Consider the following 25,477-nt stretch of genomic DNA (forward strand, 5'->3'; position numbering starts at 1 on the left):
AGCTCGGTTATTCACTAGCGGTACCATAATAAATGATAACTTAAAGTATTTTGTGTACATTATTTCCTTTTGGATGTTTTAAATATAAACTATATACATTTTTAAACATGACACTCTCGCAATTCAAAATGGCCGCTGTTAAACGTCATAAGCAAAAACCATTAGTTTCAAGGTAAAGTTCTTTTGCCAGATTTTGTTTCTTACAATAATTAATGTACACCCTAGAATTAAGCAGATCAAGTTTGACATTTTACTTCTTTACAATCGCATAAAAATTCCAAGATGGCCACCACCGAAATGAAAGGTAGAAATATAATACATTTTGGATGACTTTTTGCAGGGAGTGTATTGAGCGTCAGCTCGGGGTTAACAGCTTTCCATTTGGTGATATCTGAACTGATATCTGTATCGAAATTATCTGTCCAACTTGTACCAATCCTTCCTGAGCTGAGCGCCTTCAATTCCTTGACGACTAATATCAACAGCGCCCACAATAAATGTGACGCCATCTGGATTGGTTCTCTCAAAAACAACGATTTTAAAATTGGTAATGTTAATTGGAAGCTTTCTCCAGATAATACTATTAAAATCCTTGGTATTACCTTTAGCCCAAACGTTCCTCTTGAAAAACTCAATTGTAACTGGGATGAAAAAATGAAAAAAATCGAGAGTTCTATCCGTGCATGGCAAATGAGAGGATTATCAATGATTGGTAGAAACTTTTAAAATTAAAATTGTCAAGTCTCTTTTAGCATCACAGCTCACATATATTGCTTCCACGATTATTATTCCAGACAAAGTGGTGACAAAAATCAACAACATGTTTATAAAATTTGTTTGGAATAGAGCTGAAGCGGTAAAACGCAGAACAATCATTTCTGACTTTGATATGGGAGGAATAAAAATGTTTCATGTAACATCTTTTTTTGAATCATTGATGTTGTCTTGGATAAAGAAACTCGTCAATAATGAGGTTGCTGTGTGGAAAAATATTGCTTTATATCATGTGTCTAAGATTGGTCTTAATACAGACCTTTTTAAATGTAACTGCTCTGTTAAAACCATGGGCATTGATTGTGTCAATATCGATTGATAAGTTACCCAAGTTTTACTCATCTGTAATCAAATATTGGTTTAACACAAAACCTGTTGTTTACAAACAGGATATTGATATGCCTGATACTGAAATAATATGGAACAACAATGCTATTCAACTTAACAATAAATCACTTTTTATGCATGACTGGATCAGAGCAGGCTTCATAAGAGTTAACGATCTCTTTGACAATCAAGGGTCTATGTTTTCTGTTCAAGATATTCAGCGTCGTATCCCTCAAAATCCAAGAGTCTTCATTGATTACTTTGTTGTTCATAATGCTCTTCCTAAAGATTGGAAAACTCATCCTAAGCCTTGTGAAGAACGCTCTGACATCTTGTTTAATAAAATGCATCGCTATTAGATATATTGCGAATTTTGAGTTCATTATCAAACAAAAAGAGAAGATTGGGGTGGTTACCATATCTATATTTGCTAATACAAAGCTTGGCAATTACAATTACATAGTTGACAAACAGGTTGTCTTTGCTGTGTGAACCATGTTCACCAAACATGACATTTTTAACATTGAGAGAGATGTTATGTTGGATATTCAAAGATATCACTGTTTTGACTTTATCCCAAATGGGATTGATTTTTTTACAATAGTAAAAGAAATGATCAACATGATCAATAACATTACTGGTTTCACACATATTAGAATTTTCTTTGCCCATTTTATACAACATTGTTTTTGTGGGGTATATGTTGTGAAGAATCTTCCAATTAAGAGAAATCAGACGAGCTTCTTTAGTGCATTGGGGGACATTATTCCAAATAGAATTCCAGTTAAAATGATATCTGGGGAATTTGTTCGCCCAGAATTTGTAACACGTTGGGGTTGTATACATCGACCTGATTTGAATTTCTTTAAAATCTTTAGCGATGCATTTTTGAATAGGAATTTTATTAAACAAGATGTCAGAGCGTTCTTCACAAGGCTTAGGATGAGTTTTCCAATCTTTAGGAAGAGCATTATGAACAACAAAGTAATCAATGAAGACCCTTGGATTTTGAGGGATACGACGCTGAATATCTTGAACAGAAAACATAGACCCTTGATTGTCAAAGAGATCGTTAACTCTTATGAAGCCTGCTCTGATCCAGTCATGCATAAAAAGTGATTTACTGTTAAGTTGAATAGCATTGTTGTTCCATATTATTTCAGTACCAGGCATATCAATATCCTGTTTGTAAACAACCGGTTTTGTGTTAAACCAATATTTGATTACAGATGAGTAAAACTTGGGTAACTTATCAATGATATTGACACAATCAATGCCCATGGTTTTAATAGAGCAGTTATATTTAAAAAGGTCTGTATTAAGACCAATCTTAGACACATGATATAAAGCAATATTTTTCCACACAGCAACCTCATTATTGACGAGTTTCTTTATCCAAGACAACGTCAATGATTCAAAAAAAAAGATGTTACATGAAACATTTTTATTCCTCCCATATCAAAGTCAGAAATGATTGTTCTGCGTTTTACCGCTTCAGCTCTATTCCAAACAAATTTTATAAACATGTTGTTGATTTTTGTCACCACTTTGTCTGGAATAATAATCGTGGAAGCAATATATGTGAGCTGTGATGCTAAAAGAGACTTGACAATTAAGTTTCTACCAATCATTGATAATCCTCTCATTTGCCATGCACGGATAGAACTCTCGATTTTTTTCATTTTTTCATCCCAGTTACAATTGAGTTTTTCAAGAGGAATGTTTGGGCTAAAGGTAATACCAAGGATTTTAATAGTATTATCTGGAGAAAGCTTCCAATTAACATTACCAATTTTAAAATCGTTGTTTTTGAGAGAACCAATCCAGATGGCGTCACATTTATTGTAATTCAAACAGAGACCAGATAGAAGCGCAAACTTATCAAGAATGACTAGAGTATTTTGGAGTGCCTCAGCAGAATTGACAAAAATTGTTGTATCATCAGCAAAGGCTGAAATTTTGACTTCGTTGCGACCATATCCTTCTATAGGAAGTTTTATACCTTTAATAGATTTGGATTGGCGAATTTTACATGATAACAGTTCCACACTTAGAACAAAGAGCAATGATGCAATCAGGCATCCCTGTCTTACACCGCGTTCGACTTCAAAGAATTTAGAGATATGCCCATTGTTTATGATACAATTTGATGTGTTTTAAAATGACAGAAATCCATTTTATAAATGATTCATCGAAATTGAACTTTCTTAAAGCATACAAGATAAATTCACGTTCAATTGTGTCGAACGCTTTTTTATAATCAACACATAACATAATACCAGGAATGTCATTATCATCAACATAACGTAAAACATCTTCGATTAAACGAATGTTATTATGAATATTACGACCTTTTACAAATCCATTTTGATCATTGTTGACCAGTCCCTTAAGCACTTTTTGCAATCGAGCAGCAAGAGACTTTGTTACAATCTTGTAATTGATGTTAAGAAGTGTAATTGGACGCCAATTATCGAGCCTATCACGAGGCAATCCTTTGCCTTTGTGAAGAAGAGAGATAATTCCCTGGTTTTGGACAGGAGTTAAACCATCAGTATTGTATGATTCATTATATGCTTCAACAACCAATTGACCTACTTTTGGCCAGTATTTACTATAGAATTCAACCACACCACTCCACGCCATACATAAATTCTGCCAGTCACATTTCCCCAATATGAAAATTTTTAAAAGTAAAATTTTAATTTTAATTTTACTTCATTAAAGTTTGGCGGAGGCGAGGTTCGAACTCACGACGGCGGACTGCTTTGGACACACTATGAATCCAGCGCCTTAGACCACTCGTCCACTTGTCATGTTGGAATTCATTTGAAACTTATTTGAAGATATAATCGCAACTTCAACATAGGCCTACCACGTGACAAGCAAAGGCAGAAAACGTACCATATTTTGGAATTTTATTTCAAATAAAAACATTTATGTGTATTATTAGCGCTCAATTGTTGTTAACTGCGTGTTTTATACCAAAAAATCCAACGATAAGCATGATAACTGGGCGTCTATATGGACAATACATTATATCGATTTTGACACGTGCTTGTGTCTCAGTACATTTCCATGGTCAGTAGAGAAAAACCTACCATTTTCTTGTATACACGTTCGATGTTTTGATCAAGTATGTTAATATTCGACATTAGACCCACAATTTTTTCAGGAAATAAAAGATTAGATTACCATAAAAACGAAACAGTAATCTTTTGCCGGGTCTAATGTTATTTATACATAGATTTTTCAACGTTTTTTCTATCCTTATTCTTGCTCAATTAAAAAAAATATTTTGGCGTATATAAAATTGAAATAAATTCTCTGCCTCATAAACGACATCAAATATGCCACAATTGCGTATCACGAATCGTTATATATGATGTGCAGTTAATATTCATATTTTCTTTTATACAGAGGATGCTTCAGTTTTGACAGGAAAAATATTTTCTTGAAAACCCTCTCACTCGGTTATTTTAAAAAGGTAACCACGCTTCCCTAGAATGTGCAATAAATTAGCATTAAAATTTTTCTTATTCTAACAGCAAGCGTTTCTAGAATGTTTTATGGCGAAATGTGGTGTAGAATTCAACAGTGATACCATCATATCCCGGGCTTTTGTTCCGGGCCATCCCACGTATGGCATCACTACATTCGGATGTTGTTAACTCTCCATTACATAATACCTTTTCATCCTCTGTTAACTTTGGAATGTCAACACTATTGAAGAACTCATCCAAATCTGTCTCAGAGATGTTATTCTGACCTTTATACAAAGAAGAAAAGTACTTGATTTCTTCATCAAGGATTTTATCTTGAGCAGTTATATTGTTACCATTGTCATCGCTCAGGATAGTGATTGACTTGCGATTAATGTTACTTTTTCGAGGTTAAGAAAGTATTTAGATGATTTTTCACCTTCTTCGATCCATTTTGTCTTAGATCTAATTTGTAAACCTTTCATATAGTGCTCAGTACAAACCTCATACTCAAGTTTCAATTTGTTATAAACACATTTGAAGTTGTCGTCACTGGGATTTTTTACAGTGTTAACATAGGCTTCTTGAAGTTTACACTCAATTTCAGAAATTCTGTTTTTCTTATACCGGTTACACCTAGATGCAAATTCGATACTGAAAGAACGAATTTTATTTTTACATAAAGACCAGAGGTCAGCACAAGATAAAAATTCACCATAAGTATTTACACATTCATCAATCATAGTTAGTAAATTCTCAGAGTAATCATAATTTTTTAGTAACTCATTGTTGAATTTCCAGTAACTATTACCTCTTATGACATTATCAAAAGAAAGACACATATGAACTGCTAAATGATCAGTTCTTGCTACTGTTAATATATCAACAGATTTTGTTGCAACATCCATGGTAGATGGTATAAACCAATAATCAAGAGTACTGCATATATATGGCTTATTTTGTTTCCAAGTATATCTTACTTCATTAGGACCATGTTTAACACGCCATATATCAATAAACTCATTTTCAACAAGAAAATCATTAATAATATTAGCACACATAGGGCTTGGTGTATTACCACCAATTTTATCAACAGATGGATTCAACACAGTATTCAAATCACCACCAATAATAACATGCCCATCACTACTATTTTCTTGGATAGCACTGATCATTTTCTTAAGAAATGTCTTACGGTCATCGATACCATTAGGTGCATACACATTCCATAAATAATATATCTCATTGTTGATAGGAAGTTTTACACATAAAAGTCTTCCTTCATCATCACCGTATACTTTTTCACATTTAACATCAACATCGTTTTTTATACCAATTAAAACACCACGACTATGATTTGTGCCATGATTAGCAAAAAAGGTGCCACCCCACTCTCTTTCCCAGGTAGCAATATCTTTATCATTACAATAAACTTCTTGCATGAAAACAAAGTGAGATTTTTGACGTTTAAGCCAAGTGAAAATTGACTTTTTGAAATTACGCAAGCCACGAACATTAATTGTTATAAAATTATACAGGGTGTATCAAAATGATTGGTACCGACGACTTTTCATTTTTTGCCGAATTATTTTACTATTTTGTGTACCAGTTTGGGGTTAAATGTTTAAATATTTGTAATTATAATAGTTTTATCTTCTCTAAGAATTTTAGATCATAAAGATAGCGCATTCTTGTCAGAAGTTACGTGATTCTAAAGGAAAGTAAGCGTTTTTACACTTTTCATCGCAACGCTGGATCAGTAGCGCACCATTTTCAAAGCTCTATTTTGCTACAGATGCCTTTTGTGAATGATATGTTGAAAATCATGGAAATGCTCAATTTTTCCCTTACCTATTTCTTCATTCATAATATTATATAAATGTTCTAATCATTGGTTGAGAGTAATATTATTGACTTGACTAATTTATGTGGGGTAAAAGAAATTTGTGTATCAACGGCTTCCAGGGCGGTAATTTAAATTGTAGTATTGAGTTTACTAAGTAGATGGTGTGGCAGAATGGCTATAGACTGTAGACATTGTAGGTTAGGTTAGACCTGGTAAAAGTTATTGGAATGGCTCCACAGTATTCCACACTTCAGCATGCTTTCATAGTAAAGAATCACTGGTTGACACGAAGCTATGGAGGAGTGCAGAGAAGATTTAGAAGACAGTTTTCAAGAGCAAGGAGTATCCCATGCAAACTTGCTATAATTTGCAATGTTTCAAACTTTTATATGGGCAGTTACAGAATGGATCCATCCCCGGTGTTAAGTTCATTCAAGATAGAGCTTCACCTCACACTGCCAGAGTCGTAAGGCAGGGACTTCAGGAACTGACTTTCTAAAAGCATGTGTAAAGCAATTTTATGTTATGTAGACTAAGATATTGAAGAGCATGAATGCAATAAATAGTTCAAGCAGTGAACCTATTCATTTTGTGTTGTGTAAGTAAAACCATGTTTACGTCGATCTTCGTTTAAATGACAATAGCTCCCAGATGCATCAACCTATCATCTTCATATTATTAGATCGATAAGTTAACATATGATCCTTTCTATTTATTGTAAAAAACTATATTAATTAGCAGTTTTATATTTTTGATATATTTTTGAAAATGTCACATAGCCCGGTACCAATCATTTTGATACACCCTGTACATGTTTGACATTAAAATATATTAACACTATTAAAACATTGGTAAAACCAATTTTCAATAAAATACACTGTTTATCAACCTCAGTTTTTGAGTGATAATGGGTTCACTATTTTGTGACCACTGACTCTAGATTTTTGCCCATCAGAAATTGTCACTTGATCAGACATGTCAGAGTCAAAGTCTGGTTTTTCACTTTTGTCCGGAGTTCTTTCTTTGCGTTTTGTTGCATTTTTGCTGGGTGACGAGGATACAAAGCTAAGAGTCACTTGTTTTTTCTTTCCGCCGAGTGAAAGAGGAGTTAATTATTTGGTATGATACCATTTGTCACTAAAACACCATTTGAATGCCATTTCAGAGTTACGAATCGGCCATTTTGAATATCTCGGATTGCCCAAGGGTGGCAATTTTACACCTCCTAGAATCTTATTCTACACCACTCAAAGATCATTTATCAGCAAAAAAATAATCTTTAACTGCCCAGACAAGTATTTGGTATGATACCTTTTGTCAATAAAACACCATTTGAATGCTATTTTAGAGATACGTGGCGGCATTCTTGAATATCTCGGATTGCCCAAGGGTGACAATTTCACACCCCTTAGAATCTTATCCTACACCACTCAAAGATCATTTATCAGCAAAAAAATAATCTTTAACTGCCCAGACAAGTATTTGGTATGATACCTTTTGTCAATAAAACACCATTTGAATGCTATTTCAGAGATACGCGGCGGCCATCTTGAATATCTCGGATTGCCTTTCACACCCCTTAGAATCTTATTCTACACTACTCAAAGATCATTTATCAGCAAAAAACAAACTTTAACTGCCCAAAACATAGTTATTTGGTATGATACCTTTTGTCACTAAAACACCATTTGAATGTTATTTCAGAGTTACGTGGCGGCCATCTTGAATATCTCGGATTGCCCAAGGGTGACGATTTTACATCCCACGGAATCTTCAACTGGCAAAACCATCTAACCCCCAAAATATGGTGTTTTTGTATGGAAAGTGGTACTTCTCCATCTGTTTTTTTTAACAGTTTTCCGCCATAATTTTTCCATCTGTTTATGATATCTATCGACTCACTGAGTACTTTTTCTTCTATATCCTTGATGCATGCTTGCTGTGTTGGAGTGGACTAGGCTTTTTACTGATCTATTCTGTTCATACATTGCCTTGGATTTTCCGGTTGCATCAGTCTCTGATCTGTTACAATATTTTTCAAGCCATGTTTTCTTGTCTATTCGGATCCTCCTCTGGATCTCAGCACACAGTTCTTTGTATCGATGTTTCTGGTTTGCAGTGTTACTCTGTTTGCACAACCTGCTCTTTCCACAGCTAGATCAAGCACTTCTTGACCAATCCATGGCTTTTGAGCTCTTTTCAGGAACTCCTTTGGCTCATCCAATAATTGTTTGCTCAGCTGTCTGTGTTTTGCACGTTACCCACAACGGATCAGGTTTGGATTCAATTGATGTATTTCGGTTCATTGCTTCGTTTCTGAACTGTTGTTCAGTTTCATGCTCAAACTTGGCCTTCATGTTGGGGTCATTCAGCCTCTTAACATTCAGTTTGCCTGATATTATCTTTGGCAGGGCAGCGGAAAATAATTTCCTTTCTGGAAATATTTGGAATATTTTCTGCGAGCGCGGAGCCGGAGCGCGAATATATGAACGGGTGGGGCCAGGGGCGAAGTCTCAGCGGGGGTCATCGCCCAGGCAAGAGACAGCCGTTGTATATACGAATTACAATCAGGTAAAACATTTTGCAAAATATATATCAAATATCGGAAAATTCAAATATGAAAAAAAAAAAAATCTAAAAAACGTGACCTTATTTTTCTAATTTTTGGGTTGGAAAATATGTGTTTTCGGCATGTCACCAAGTCAACTTAATTTATGAAAACAGATAATTTGTTTAAAAAGAATAATGATCTAAGAACGTTATTTATTGTTTTTGTCTTGACCCTTGACTCTCGTCCCCTGTCAAACTTCACGAGTCTCATCAACAGACTGATATTTTTGACATGATCGCTTTGTTTCTTTTAGGGGGCTAAAACAGACAATAATTATTGACACTTCAAACCTTAGATTATTCTTTACTGTAGCAAATTCGATCAATGTAAGATATATTTTCATAAAATCTTATTAAAAATTATGCCACGAACTACTGTAAAAGTGGTCGTAGGGGAGACCGGGGATGGACGTTACAAAATTTACATTTTGCACCATATAATTCCAATAAAAGAACTCAAACACTCCATCTTGGGTCTGTGGTTAGCACATTATGTTTACTAAAACTTGGGGCATACAAAACATGAAAACATCAAACAACTAATTAACTAGTAATTAATTAATGAAGGTAATTTTGTAACAACTTACCCCGCATACCGGGTAAGTTGTTACCTCATGGGGGTAAGTTGTTACAATGTAGGCATTTAGAAGCATTTAGATCATTTTTATTCTATATTAAGTTCATTTATATTAGACTATGATGCTCTATGGTCAGCCGCTGCAACTCGCAAAAAAAATCACCATATTCCAACACACGTTGGACAGCAGCTTCCATTACATTAAGGGTAGAGATAATAGAATTTTTTACCAAAGTAACATATTCTTGTTTATACCATGATATTGTTGTATCTCAATACTATCACAACTTCAGCTGCGTAACTTACCTAAAACGTGGTTCTTTTAATTAAAAATACAATAAATAAAATCACTCTGCGCTTTTAGTACTGACCAGACTATAGTAATATTTTTTTTTCTGTGCACACGATACAATATTATGCAATACTAGCAGCTAATATTAATCATGCTTTAGTGGGCAAGTACCTCTAACTGGTATTGAAATTTGTCTTGTCCGGGGGGAGCTCAGTGGCGTTATTTTCTAGGGTCTATGGTGAAGGTGACTGATGCGTAGTAGGCCTATGTAGGGCTGTAAAAAACCTGTTCAGTGATTTCATCCGGAGAATGTAGAAATCCATGAATCAGCCAAATTTAGATTTTAGCACCTTGCCCAGCACCTTTGTTAGTTTCCATGTGCAAACATTAAGCCCTGTATCAAAGACAAAATAAGTTATTTTACATGAATCTGTAATTTCTCTACTCAGTAGAGAAATTAGCGACATGCATTTGAACGGGGCTTCAACTTTATCAATAGGGCCTACTGCTGCTTTCCTCGGTTCTTGCCAAAACGTTTAAAAATATCTAATGACAATTTTAATGATTTATCCTTCACTTTTGGGCATTTTATATACAATTTAAATTTGTTTTACCATTTTATACTTTCGCTGGGATCACTGAATAACCCTTAAATTAAGACCCCCCATTCGCTATCACCCAGAACACATGGTTTGCCATCCACCACCCCTCTCCCCCACCCCCACACACACTTTTTTCCCATTGGATCTATCGTCATCCTGATTCAGACGCTTTTATTGTTTCATTTACAACTTTTATTATATTTATCACTGATCATGCTGATGATGTTGCCGAATAGTCTTTTGAGATTAGCAGGCCTCATTCTCATATAATTGAAGTGCTCCCCCGAATAGGAAGATAATGGCATGCTTATGCTTAGTTTTGACATGTAAGAATACAAAATGATTTCCTGAGTTCTTAATGGGGAGTTATAAGCTCCATTGCAAAGTGAAAGCAGAGCGAGGTGTGTGGATGTGAGGGGCATGTGTTGTGTTTATGGCCCGGGGTTTATGGGGGAGGGGTGGGTGATAACAGCTGCCTGGTATCATTCAACATTTCTGATACTGTTACGGCTTGAAATTTGAAGGCAGTGGGACATAAGATGCTCTCAGGAACAACTTTTACCACCTGATGAACAATCTCAAATGCTCTACTTTGCACCAACATGACAGTATAGATTAGGCCCATGAAAGTCAATTCCGAGTTTATCGTCACTTTTTTTCCCAGGTTGGTGAGGTGACTTTTTCATTTTTCATTATTTCATTAGATTTCATTATTGACCTAAAATGCGTGTTGATTTAAAGCCAAACTCATACATGTGATTTATAAACATGTTTTTTATATGGGTAAGGACTAGAAAAGTTAGAATAAAGTTATGAATATATGTTTTATAAACGAAAATATATGTTTCCAATAATGCTAAAACTGGTGAAAACACTGATACTTTGGAAATAATGAATTATTTATTATGCATTTTTGAAAATTTGACGCGGATATTTTTGGTTTCCAAAAAGTGCCGCGGGCGGGGGACGATAAACTCGGAATCGACTTTCACACGCCTTATAGGAAATATATTCCATCAGTTAATGGTTTTATAGTTTATTATTTCGGTTTACCAAAAATGAAGAAATAATATCAGTAATAACTGTAAAAAATGGTTTATGTCCAGTTGCAGCCAAATAATGGGATAAATTAAAAAATAACGATATTCCTAAACCAACAAACCTATAACTCACGATAATAAACTCTCTTTATTTCCCATTCATTTATCTAATGTAAATAACAAAGAGACGCTTATTATACGCCAGACTGAGCACAGCTGTTGCAAAATTGATCAAGATCCAGGTGGTGGTCGCCGTGCATTCTCTAAATTCAGTAAATTTCCATCGTCAACCGTGTAATTGAATGGGATTATTTTGAAATTTTAAAACGCTTGAAATATCACAAACAAATAGGCCTATGTTAATAAATAATATAAATACATGCTAAAACCGTTGGGGTTCGATAGTGAACCCCACAAAACTAACCGAGTATATGGAAAATACCATTCATGCCATACGGCCGGGCGGTTTCACAAGTTGCCGGCTCTATCATCATGCCACTCGCCGCCTGTCAAGACCCAAAAACTTCTGAACACATTACCACAGACATTACAGTAGGATCAAGGACGTTGGTTCGAATCAATTGTTTAAAATCAATCAATATGGGAAAGAATCAGAATTCCAATACGCTCACTGCATTATGTCAGAATCGGAAAAGATAACATATTGACACGTTGTAACTAAACTCAACCCAGAAAGTATCGAAACGATTATATATGATCAGATATATCGAGAACTGAAATATATAGCAAAAAGTTATTTAATGTATATAAAGCGCAGCTTTCTCCTGCGCATTTTGATACCTCTTTTGTTGCTCTACGATATCATTTGGTCGAGTTATGTGTGCTTGAGTAGCTTCAAGTCGGATTTTGAAAGTTGCACTTAGCTCCTATTCAAGCCAAATGCGTTCGTCGTGTACACCCCCCCCCCACACACACACAAAATCAAGACAAAGGACACCGATGTGCTCTGTTTACTTAACCATGAACTTAACTTTATTTTACTCCTTCGACTTCGACTTCCAACTTCAATACTTGCTACCCTGACTTATCTCATGAACTCTTTCTGCTGACATCTCAATACTGGGTGTGCCCACCATCACTGTCTATCACTGCCTGGATTCGTCGTCTAGGGTCTTGAATAGGAGCTAAGTGCAACTTTCAAAATCCGACTTGAAGCCACTCAAGCGCCCATAACTCGACCAAATGATATCGTAAAGCAACAAAAGAGGTGTCAAAATGCGCGGGAGAAAGCTGCGCTTTATATACATTAAATAAGTTTTTGCTATATATTCCAGTTTCCGATATATCTGACCATCTATAATCGTTTCGATACTTTCTGGGTTGAGTTTAGGTGTTAACGTATGACTGGTGGAGTGCTCAGTTTTGCAATATATGCTCATAAGTTTGCCAATAGCAAAGATCAAGGATCTGGAATAAGTCATAGTTGAACCGGAATATATTTGCCAACTATGTTCTACGTTGGAGGTAAGTTCATAATGTTCTTCATAATCATAGCAAGAACAGAAAATACACTGGCAAAAATGCAACTTTTACTAAAACGCCATATTCCGCGATAGTCCATATTTACGTGACTTTGGCGAACACTTTTGGTTCTCGTTTAAATTCTACCGATAGCACAGTCGATCTAATGTTATCTGCGGTTAGAGGACAGTTTAGAGAACTCTTTTGGCTGGTTGTTTGGTAAAAAAAACCCATAATTTTTAAAATATCGGGATTCAAGCAGGCGACCCGCATGCTGTGCAAAAGACGTTGCAAATTGTCAATGAAAGAGCTTATAAATTAAAATCACGGACATTAAGCTCCACAATAGGCATCTACATTCCAAGCGGAAACGCTTTTCAGAAACATACCCATCTTTTTCAGCAATCGCTGAAACCTAAATATGCAATTCCAGGCGATTTGTAAAAAATAGCGTCAGCATATTTGACTATGAACTTGGGACACCGAAACAAATGCTTGCATTGGTGCCAGACCTATTATAATGATACGATAATTAGGCCCTCAATAATGGCTTTCATTTTAACCGTTATTTATTAAACTGAGATTTTTACTTTTTGAGAAATTAATGAATTTATCGAAAAACTTTCCGGAGATCGTCACCTTAGTTGCTCCACCCCTTAAGAGGTGTTTTCCCCTCTCTGTCTTCCTTTTCCAGATTCTTGGCATCATTAACAGTAGAGCATTACAGCTCTAGGTAAAGCAAAATACACAGTAAACACATGAAATATTTAAACCTGAAAATTGAAACAAAATTTAGTTCAACACATGTAAAATGTAATTCGGGTAGGTTGTTACATGGGGTAGGTTGTTACAGTGTTACAACTATCCCCATAGGGAGTTTTGCACACATAAGCCATTATAACACAACCCTGAGGCAGAATTACAGGTCATGACTCGGGGATATATATATTAGTGACCTACACATACAATATTATTTTATTTATTTATTTATTTATTTATTTATTTATTTATTAAGTCATATTTTACCAGGGCATGCAGGGTAGCCCAGTCAGTGCATAGCACATGATATACATAGGGGCCCTGGAGAACATTATACACAATATAAAACTAGATTGTTAAAATTACATAATTATATATACAAAGTTCAATTAAATATATAAAAACTACATAACAATTTAAAACACAACAATAATATTATTATATACAATTATTGTTATATGAGTATTGATAAAACTAAAATGACAAAAGAATAATAAAATATTATCATAGCACACACGAAGGAAATACAATTCACATAAAACATAAAATACAATAATAATAAGAGACATATAATCTGAATTGCCATTATTAACTGAGATGTTCAAAGATTGTTGATTTAAATGAATATAAGTTATTTATTGCACGAATATGATGTGGTAATTTGTTCCATTCTATTGCACCTTGGTATTGAAATGAGCGCAAGTGACTTTCATTGATGGCAAGAAGTTTATCGGCACTTGACCTAGTATTCACATTATGCGTGTTATTTACAAACTTAAATTTACAGCTTAGATAAGAAGGAACAAGATCATTTAAACATTTAAACACAATAATGCACTTGTGAATTAACCATCGATTTTTAATGTTAATCCACCCAAGTTTATGACGAAGCTCTGTAGCACTATGCCAGGGGGGATAACCTGTTATTGCCCTGGCAGCCCTATTCTGAAGTTTTTCTAGTCGATCAAGATTTAGGCCACTGCAGCTACTAAAAGCAACATCACAATAATCAAAAACTGGTAAAATCATGGATTTGTACAAAATATTCAAAGTATTGATGTTGAGGCAAGACCGGAGTCTGCGGACAATTCCAATTCTTTTACTAATCTTATTACATAACTTTTCAGTGTTACAGTTCCAATTCATATGTTCATCAATAATTACACCCAGATATTTGCAATGGGAAACTCTGCATAATTCTTCATTATTAACAATTGCACGAACATATTTGAAATTTACCAGTCTCTGGGGTGTGCCAATAAGCATAAGATTGGTCTTTTTTTACATTTAAAGCCATATTATAACATTTTCAAACAAAATAGATTAGCATTTCTTTGCCATAAAATGTTAGCTTTTACTCTCATATATATCCCCTTTTATTTTTGAGCCGAACAACTACGGCAAAGCAAAGAAAATTTGAATTTACTACCAGCGCACATGTCGCCATTACGTACCACTCCTTCGGTCATGTTGTGGTACGACCCTTTGATGTGCATATCACCGTCCCGCACGCCGTGTACGTACTGTGTGTTATGAACATCGTGTATGCGTTCGACTAATAATTCCGTCGTAATAATAAAGCGCCGAATCCGGCGTTTTATTCAAAATCTCGGATTTTGACAAAACTACAGCACCTAGAGTCTTGATTTTTGCAGGGTATATTGGTTTAATAAAGTACAATTTAATCGTGTAAAAAAAGGAATTTTAAAAATTCAGTGAGGGCGTCTTCCTCAGCAAATGTTATAATATGGCTTTAATGCGAGTTTGCTTTGACACAACCATTTACCAACATTGTCTAGCTGAACATTTAAAACAGACTGCAGATTTTCAGAATCATTAGAGGCATAAAACAGAGCTGTATCATCGGCATATAAAACAACTTTACATTTATCATCAATTACACTTGTCATATCATTAATATATAAAATGAATAAAATTGAGCAGTATTGAGCCCTGTGGCACGCCGGTCTCAATTTTCAAAGAATCAGATAAAACACTATTAATAACAACGGACTGATACCGGGAAGTTAAGTAATTTGTGAACCATTTATGCTCAGTACCTTTAATTCCTAAATTGCACAATTTGGATAAAAGAATTTCATGATTGACAGTGTCGAACGCTTTTTTTAAGTCTAAAAATATTTACCATAACAAGCTAGCATTTTTTTAAGTCTAAAAATATTTACCATAACAACCCAGCAAACACAAAAACGTTTTAAAAACATTTTAAATAAGTTATATTTTGGCTTTAGGTTTAGGTAAAAACGTTTTAATAACATTAAAATGTCGAGTTATATAAAGGTCATGATAACGTTTTAAAACGTTTTGTATGAAAACACACTACAACAATATTTTTAAATGTTTTCAAAAAATGTTATTGTAAACTATTTTTGCAAACATTTTTGCCAAATATTGTGTCAATACTTAAATAACATTATGTTAAAATATTTGAACCCAGCAAACACAGAAATGTTCTTAAAATGTTTTTTTCAAAACCTTTTAATAACATTTAAATATCGGGTTATATAAAGGTCATGAAAACGTTTTTAAAACGTTATTGAAAATATTTTGGGCAAACATTTTCGCAAAATATTTTTCAACCCAAAAATAACATTCTGTTTAGAATGTTTTGTATCAAGTTTTCAAGAATGTTTTTGGAATGTTATTAAAACGTTTTTATACCCTTTATATAACCCGACATTTAAACGTTTTCTGTAAAACATTTTTGTTTGCTGAGCAGTAGATTATCAAAAAATGTTTTTTAAGGTTATAAAAACGTTTTATACTCTTAATATACCCTTTATATAACCCGACATTTAAACGTTTTCTGACAAGCTTTTATAACCTTTTGCGAATGACGTCGAAAACGTTTTGTGTTTGCTGGGAAGCTAGCATTATGCACCTCCAGTCGTTAGAGCTATTACAATATTACAATTTTGTCTAAAAATTACTTGGAAAGGACAAAAAAAATGTTTTGACTTAACTTTTTAGTAGAATAATGGAGAAAGCTCGCGATTGGCAGTATACCTTAGTGATGTGATGTGGCAACATATGGATATCAGTTAGCCTGCACTCTCTTATTCTAGCTTGGCACACTTCAGGCGCGTATTTATTTTGGGGGGCTTTGGGGGCGCCAGCCCCCCGGGGTAAAAAAGAAAAAAGAAAAGAAATGAAAAGAGAAAAGGAAAAAAGAAGGAAAGAGAAAAAAAGAGAAAAAGAAAAAGAAGGAAAGAAAAAAAAACAGAAAGAAGAAAGAAAATGACACTTATCACCTATAAGGGCGGCACATTGTAGTAGGGTGGCGTGTAATCAGGCAATAATAGGGAGAGAGAGCACTATTATGCCTACAGGGTGGCACATACAAGGAGGGCGGCTTATGGGGCGACACACATACAAGGAGAGCGGTGGCTTGTGAAAAAAACGCGTGTCAGTCACCCATACAGGGCGGCACATGGTCAACTTGTAAATGAGGGGGTGGAAATGCCCACAGGGTGACCTCACAAGGAGGGCGGCTTGCGACGGGCGGCACAATGGCACATGCAAGGAAGGCGGTTTGTAACCAGGACAAAAGTAGAGGGAGGGCGGCACATCGTGACTTGTAACCAGGGGAAAAGAGGGGGTGAAAAGGTAGATCACACTTTTTGACTATATGGGCCTGCACTACATGGAGGGTGGTTTGTGGGGCAGCACACAGAAGTATGGGGGATTTGTTTTTTTTTGGGGGGGGGGGGGCACATATACAAGGAAGGCGGCTTGTAACACGGAAAAAAGTAAACTGGAGAGAAAAACGCTTATCAGCTACCTATTTGTAGGGCCGCTCATGTTGGCTTGTAACCAAGAGAAAGGGGTGGGGGGGGGCGGCGGAAACGTACAACAGGCGTTATAAATATAGGTGAAGGAGGGCGGCTTGTGAAGTGACACATACATGGAGAGCGACTTGTAACCAGGACAAAAGAACAGGGAGGGAGGAGAGAAAAACGCTTGTCAGTCACATATAAATGGCGGCACGTCGTGATTCTTAACCAGGAGTGGAAAACGGTATATCACGCTGTTTAACTATGGGCCTGCACTGTGACACATAGAAGGAGGGTGGCTTATGGGCGGCACTACATAAAAGTAAGGTGGGTTATGGGGCGGCACATACAAGGAACATGGCTTATAACCAGGAATAAAGCAGATGAAGGCGAGAAAACCGCATATATGGTGGCTTTCAACAGTGGTGTAACGACGAGGGCAGAGGGGGGGTCACGTTCCTGGGCGCCACCCTTAGGGTGATTAAAGTCAAATTGCACGCATTTGAACACAAATTCATTTGAAAGATCAATTGGCGATATTCAACTTCATTATAACCAAAATTAATGAGTGATATGTCCTATTTGCGCAAATTTTTGCGTGCTCCGCGGGCACTTGTTCCAAGGATTGGGGAGGGCTCCATTATGTATCCTTAGCCCTGGGCGCCAAAACCCCTAGCTACGCCACTGGCTTTCAATTAGCACTGAGAGAAGAGGGGAGAATGAGAGGAAAATCAACGCCATGCATGACCATTCCTTAACTAAGGGAGACAACGGGGAACTTGCCGCCCTGTGTTGGATTCAGCGCCTCTTTAATGGATTTTGAGCCCGCGTCCAAGCAGTGAAAATCTAAATTTCAACAAAACTAATCATTCTGAAAGATTGTTTTACGGTCGGCAAAATTCAGAGGGTCAGAAAAAAACGAATAAACGCATGATCAGATACAGTGCCCCCTCGATGGATTTTGAGCCCCTTCCAAGCAGTAAAAATCTAAATTTAATTATTTTGCTTTGATCATTAAAACTAAGGGAGTAAAAAGGAATGTGCAGCCCGTGTTGGAATCAGCACCCTCGGTGGATTTTGAGCCCTTCCATGATCCAAGCGGCAAAAATGTTTCCGCGCCTCTTGCGAATTTAAAAACTAATCCTTATGAAAGACAGTTTTTCAAAGCCAAAATTTTCAGAGGGTAACAAAAAACATATAGCCCCGTGCCATTAGCGTTGCATGGAAGTCAATTATATTTGGTCATATAAACCTAAAAAGGTTTTTCTGACGCTTCGAGCGCATTTGTACCATAAACTAATTTTGTCACTGAAAGGCTCTGGATCCACTGTACTTCAAGAAATTTTCTAACCCCACCCATGTTAAAAAGAAATATACGCCACTGTCCATAGGGCAGGGTGGCAAGTCAGTACCCTCCCTGTTTAGTCAAGAGAAATGTTGTGACAATTTACGATTTGCATCTTCCTTTTGGTCTATTTTAGACCCAAATTTAAGCCCATTTTGGAACATTTAGTATTAAAATGCCAGATTGGAGCGCGCTTAGCGCGAGTATTTATCTTTTTTTTCATCTCAAACTTGAACACAATCACGAATCTCAAAAAGGAGAATCATAATTCCATCCTTTCTATTATGTAAATTATTAATATGAGTGCTATAGGCAGCTCCTCTGATGCCTGGAATAAGCATAAAACTCATGAGCTGGATCAAAACACCGGGACTAAATTAACCAAATATTGTAAAACGCCTATACGTCTTCCTTTGGCACAATTATCCTCAATTGTGTTCATTTTAGCATTGAAACTGCAATTTTTCGCGCGTTTCGCGCGCACTTGTTATAGCAATGTTCTTTTAGTAGCCCTAGTGAATCAGTGGGACGATTTACGAATTTTGGCCCCTGGCTCGGTGACTCCGATCATGCCGATACATCCCTTTTGAATTTTTGGCATTGAAATAGCAAATTTCTCCGCGCTACGCGCGCATTTTTTTCCAAATTTCCCAGTAAAGGAATTATGGGGACAGCTTGGAAAAAACTTGGGTTACAGATGTGGGGAGGGGTGTTTTCTATCCGATGAGCCAGGGGTGGCACTCATGTTGCGCAGGGGCCAGCAAAAGGACATCACTCTTCACCCCCTGTGAATGATTTAAACAAGTGAAAAGCAAAATTGTCCAACTTCGGCAAAATGTTCGGAGGGGAACATCCACCCTCAGACTTGTTAGATACCCCCTGCATGCATATAGTTAAACAAGTGAAAAACGATGCACCAGATGGCTTCAATTTAGACCTTTATTTGGCAAAATCATACAATTTCGGAGGGGGGACATCCCCCCTCAGACACCCCTCCCCCTGCGTATGGTTAAACAAGTAAAAATGATGCACCAAACGGGTTCAATTTGGACCTTCATTTAGCAAAATTTTACAAGTTGGCAGGGGGAGCATCCCCCTCAGACACCTTCCCCTTGCGTATGGTTCAACAAGTGAAAAATGATGCCCCAGATGGCTTCAATTTGGAACTTCATTTGGCAAAATTGTCCAACTTCGGAGGGGGGAATCCCCCTGAGACACTCCCCTGCTATTGGGTAAACAACTTTGAAATTATACATCAAATGACTTCAATTTGGACCTTCATTTAGCAAAATTTTACAAGTTGGCAGGGGGAACATCCCCTCAGACACCTTCCCCCTGCGTATGGTTCAACAAGTGAAAAATGATGCCCCAGATGGCTTCAATTTGGAACTTCATTTGGCAAAATTGTCCAACTTCGGAGGGGGGAATCCCCCTGAGACACTCCCCTGCTATTGGGTAAACAACTTTGAAATTATACATCAAAATGTCTTCAATTTGGACCTTCAATTGGCAAAATTTTCCAACTTTGGAGGAGGTTAAAATATCCCCCTCAGACACCACTCCAGCTTATGGATAAACAAGTAAAAATTGATGCACCAAACGGTTTCAATTTGGACCTTCATTTGCAACATTTTATGAGGGGGGAACATCTCTCAGACACCCCTTGCGTATGGATAAACAAGTAAAAAATGATGCACAAAATGGCTTCAATTTGGACCATCATTTACTAAAACTTTCAAACTTTTGTGCAGACAGACAACCTCCTACGTATAGATAAACAAGTGGCCTTTTTCTCTTCTCTTTTGAACACAAAATCAGTTTTGGTCCACGAATTGCTTCATTTGGACCTTCATGTTCACTTTTTCTACGTATAATTTTACACTATACAATAGTGTCAAAATCGTCCACCAAATGGCTTCAATCGGACTTTCATTTTGCATTTTTTTTCCAAATTCTTAGGAGGTAACATTCTCCTCAGACTTCCCAAATAATCGTGTTTGTGTGTGTGTGTGTGTCGGGGGGTAGAGCGGCATCCTGTATCTTTTCTCCAGGGCGGCACAAACCATCTCAGCCCCCCGGGGTAAGCCCCAAAGGTCAGGTCAAATTTTAAGTTGCCCCGACCGGGCTGTAACTTACGGAAAATGATCCATAATACTTGGGGAGTATGAAACTGCAAAGGTTATCCAAGGTCAAATTCAAAGTTGCTTCAATTTGGCTGTAACTCGGGGAAAATGATACCTGACACTTGGGGAGAATGAAAACGCAAAGGGCATCCAAGGTCAAAGGTCAAGGCAAATTTGCAGATGCTCCAATAGGGCTGTAACTTGGGGAAACTGATCCTTAACACTTGGGTAGTATATGAAACCATAATGGTCATCCGAGGTCATAGGCCAGGACACATTTAAGTTGCTCCGACCGGGCTGTAACTTGCGGAAAATGATCCCTGACATTAGGGGAGCATAGCTCCAAAACATCAATACACCCCGACTAGGCTTGCATCTAGTTCTTCGTTACCTAGCCGTGTCAGCGGGTAGGTCTTGATTTGCTATCGGATCTTTCTTCTTCTTCTGGCAACAAATTTCAAAATGCTTTTTCTCTTACATGTTACATGTAACAATAACCTCACTTGCACATATATCCAGTGTCTATAGGGTGTTCGCAGATTTGGGGTCAAAGGTCATTGGGGTCATTTCCGGTATATAACCATATAAGGGCATTTATAGCTGAAATCACATTTTTGGCCTACTTCACTCCTCTGTAACCTTTAACCTATTAAAAGTCAGGTGACATGTATGGTCATGGTCAATAAAAGTTGTGACCAAGTTAGGTCAAAATCGACCACTGAGAAGTGTAACAACTTCCCCGTGTAACTTCCATCCCGGTCTCCCCCACAGACCACAAAATAGCTTTCCGTACATACAACAATAGGGGTTGTACTAGCCATAAGTCTAATTACCTCCAACTTTGAGATATATTTTTGATATCATCTTGAACAGAACAGAATGCTAAGCTATTCTACATAACATATCTGAAAATGAAGAAACAAGCTTCAACATTTTAGGTCTACTTTTTGAGAAAATTAGCGGTATATAAAACAGCCAGATTTTCCTGTGTGGCATCCGAATGCTAACCGTGTTTTGATATTGTGTGTTCATGCGCGTTGTGTGTTCATGATCGTAAATATCACTAAAATTGTCGTGTTTTCATTTCAAATTGGTAGAGATCACATTCACAAATTCTAGCAAACACAATTTTCAACACTAAAATTGTTAATATTTTTCCGATTTGCACAATTTGTATGCAAAGTTGGGACTATAACGGATTTAGTGGTATGAATCATTGAAAAAGAAGATGGCAGCAGGCGGCGAGTGGCATGATAGAGCCGGCAACTTGTGAAACCGCCCGGCCGTATGGCATTTTCAATTTTACTCGGTTAGTTTTGTGGGGTTCATTATCGAACCCCAACGGTTTTAGCTTGTATTTATATTATTTATTAACATAGGCCTATTTGTTTGTGATATTTCAAGCGTTTTAAAATTTCAAAATAATCCCATTCAATTACACGGTTGACGATGGAAATTTACTGAATTTAGGGAATGCAATGCGACCACCACCTGGATGGCAGTTCGACTTGACCGCATTTACTTTCTGGGATCCCAGCGGTATACGATCGTTTGGTCTGGAGCTTCTGACGCAGCAGCGTTAGAGACTACATTGGATCGAGTCATACAAAATCAACAAATTAAAAGGCATCTGTTTATTTTCATAGTTTGTTTACAAATATTTCTGGCGATCAATTTTATTGATCAGTTCGCAGAAATATATTTTACAAGAGGTGGTGTTCACAGAATATTTTCAGATCTGCAGTAAAATGGTATTAAAAGATTAGGATGTTTCAAAATATTTTTCCCGTCTTGATTTTTTTTTTCTGCGACTATGAATTTTTTTTCTGGGAACGCCGGTATACCACGATACCGTGGATTTCGTAGCCCTGATTGTGCGTCCTTAAATATTCCTCGGAACATTTGTGTGAATATAGGATTTCCTAGGCCTAGGGAGTATTTAATCTATATATATGAAAATAAGGTAACGTTTTCTCATCCGTCCTTTTCTCATCACAGCCTCTTTTCTTTTTCCTCAGTTATCAGTGTAGTCTTTTCCTTGATTTCTTTGATATGGGTAACCAGATCAGTGTACATGGAAGGAGGCGACTTCTCAATTAAAAATGTAGATGGTGAATACAAATGGCTAGCTCACGTCTGCCTGTTGGTGTGGCTTCTACTGACAATTCCTGCAACTGTGATATCAATGGCACTCTTTGCATCTTATTACAGGTGGATAATCTTTCCCGTTGTCGCTGTGTATTGGGTGGTGAATGTCATAGAAATATTTATATTAAATTATCAACATGACAGAGGCTGGTACATTTGGATGATACCTTTGTTCACGTTTCCAAGCATGTTCATAACCTCGATTTGGATATTAATCAACGAAGATGGCTTTTCCTCCATATGGATATTTGTTTTTGTGATTACACAATACGTCTTCAACACATCAATGTTCACTCCTTGGTTTGTTGCTGGTGGTTATGATACCTGGTACGGTATACCAGCAGCAGTGGCAGTTTGGGGTGCATACATTGTAGGCATCATGTTCATGCGAATGCTATTTTATTTGACTGGAACCAGACAAGATCATGCCTCACATACTAGGGTACCTGAAGAGGACAATATTGAACAACAGACTGAATGTTGAAGGCTAGTATGGTAAACATGTTGAAACCGTGAATTAGGCCAATGTACGTATGAGAGGCCATTTTTTTTAAAAATTTTGACCCCGCCCTTACAGTTTTATAGAGCTGTTTTTTTGTCATTTTTTTTTGCGTCTTTACAAAGCAGAATTAGCTAAAAATAAGGCAATATTTTGTATAATAAAATAGATGTTTTACACGATAGCATGTGTTTTACTTCATTTTCTCATGTTTTTATGGCAAAACACTGTATAGAATATAGGTTAAAATATTTGTGTTTAAGGCGAGTCGGAGTCTTCAGGTCATTTTGTCCAGTTTTGGTAACGTTGCCTAAATTTTACAGTTTATTTCTGCAAGGTATACATTGATCTTATAGGAAATGAGTCACGGAAGCCAGTGGTCACATTTATATTTCCATATGTATTGCAGATATTGAGTTTTTACAAATAATAATAGGACAAAAGTAATGTTTTTACTATTCCCCATCCCAGGAAAATCATGCATTGGGGAAAATTAAAACCCATAATACAATAAGAGGTCTCACGTATTGAACCCATACCTTTCCCCATGAGTGTGAGTTTTATTTTTCTCAATATTTGAGCACAAACACCGCTATCTCAGGCACTGCTCCGACTCACCTAAGGGTAAGTTTATTCAAATATTTGGCAATGGAAACAAAATGGGACAAAGTATTTGTGGCAGAGGCTTAAGCTTAAATATACATGATGGGTGTAAAATAGTGAAATTTAGCAATTGGATACAAGTATATCTGAGATATTGTGTTTTCCTATCAACACAGCGAATCTGTATCCCATCAAAAAATAAAAATAAATAAATGAAAATAATTTAAATGTCGGGTTATATGTACACGTTTTAAAACATTCTGTTTATAAAAGCATTACGAAAACATGTAAACGGTTTATTTTTAAATGTTGTTGTAAAATATATTTTGGCAACCATTTTTTCAACATTTTTCACCAACACTTAAATAACATCATGTTAAAAGGTTTTTGAAATTTTTTTTAAATGTTATTTAAACGTTTTATACCATTTATAGATTCCAACATTTAATCGTTTTCTGCAATGAAAACTTTTTGTTGTTGCTGGGATTACTCTATTTTTTTAAATTGCAAAACAAGGTAACTCGAACAATATGGTTGTATTTTAAAAATCAATAAAACATTGAACGTCATATGATGATAAAGATTCCTGAGCTTGACTAATATAAGCCTATTCATTGCTGATTTTATGATGTTTTGCCATAAAAAAAGAGTTAAAACTCTCTCTCATCTACTGAATTGGGCAATTCCAGAAATTTATTGTACCCCCTAAAGAATACATTGGAGTCTGAACAATTTTGACATCTGTTCTCTACGGGAAATCCCAAGAGAAAAAAAACTGTCATTTAGTAGTGGGAATTCCCAATATTGTATCATGTTCATTTCAAATGACTAAAGAAGACATGGGATATGTTTTTAAAATAAAAAATGACTTTTGAGGGGTGCAGTTAATATCTGGAATAGCCAATTGCCACGCCGCATTTAAACAATGCGTGCAACACACACCCCAACCCCACACATAGCATTTATGAATAATTATGTAAAAATATGCGCACACCAGTAAATAGCCTCCATTGACTTTCTAAACAGGGTCCGGGAAAACGTCATTTTCCTGACTTCAGAGCGACTCAGCTCTTCAAAACTTTCTGCAAGTTGAAGGTCAGCGGAAGACATCTAGTCCAGAGAAATCATACGGAGTCCAGCGGTTTTTTTCAGAAAATTGCCCACTAGATCACCC

General features: G+C 36.4%; 1 protein-coding gene across 1 annotated transcript in view; it reads left to right on the forward strand.

The window, feature by feature from the left end:
• Positions 1-23,685, forward strand: part of LOC140167584 (XK-related protein 6-like) — a 33,037-nt gene extending 9,352 nt beyond the window's left edge. The window contains exon 3 of the mRNA XM_072190883.1: positions 23,072-23,685. Within this exon, the coding sequence (XP_072046984.1) occupies positions 23,072-23,685 (614 nt within the window). The remainder of the gene's footprint in view (positions 1-23,071) is intronic.
• Positions 23,686-25,477: the final 1,792 nt, after the last annotated feature.

Source organism: Amphiura filiformis, chromosome 13, assembly GCF_039555335.1.
Source record: "Amphiura filiformis chromosome 13, Afil_fr2py, whole genome shotgun sequence".
Classification (NCBI taxonomy): domain Eukaryota; kingdom Metazoa; phylum Echinodermata; class Ophiuroidea; order Amphilepidida; family Amphiuridae; genus Amphiura; species Amphiura filiformis.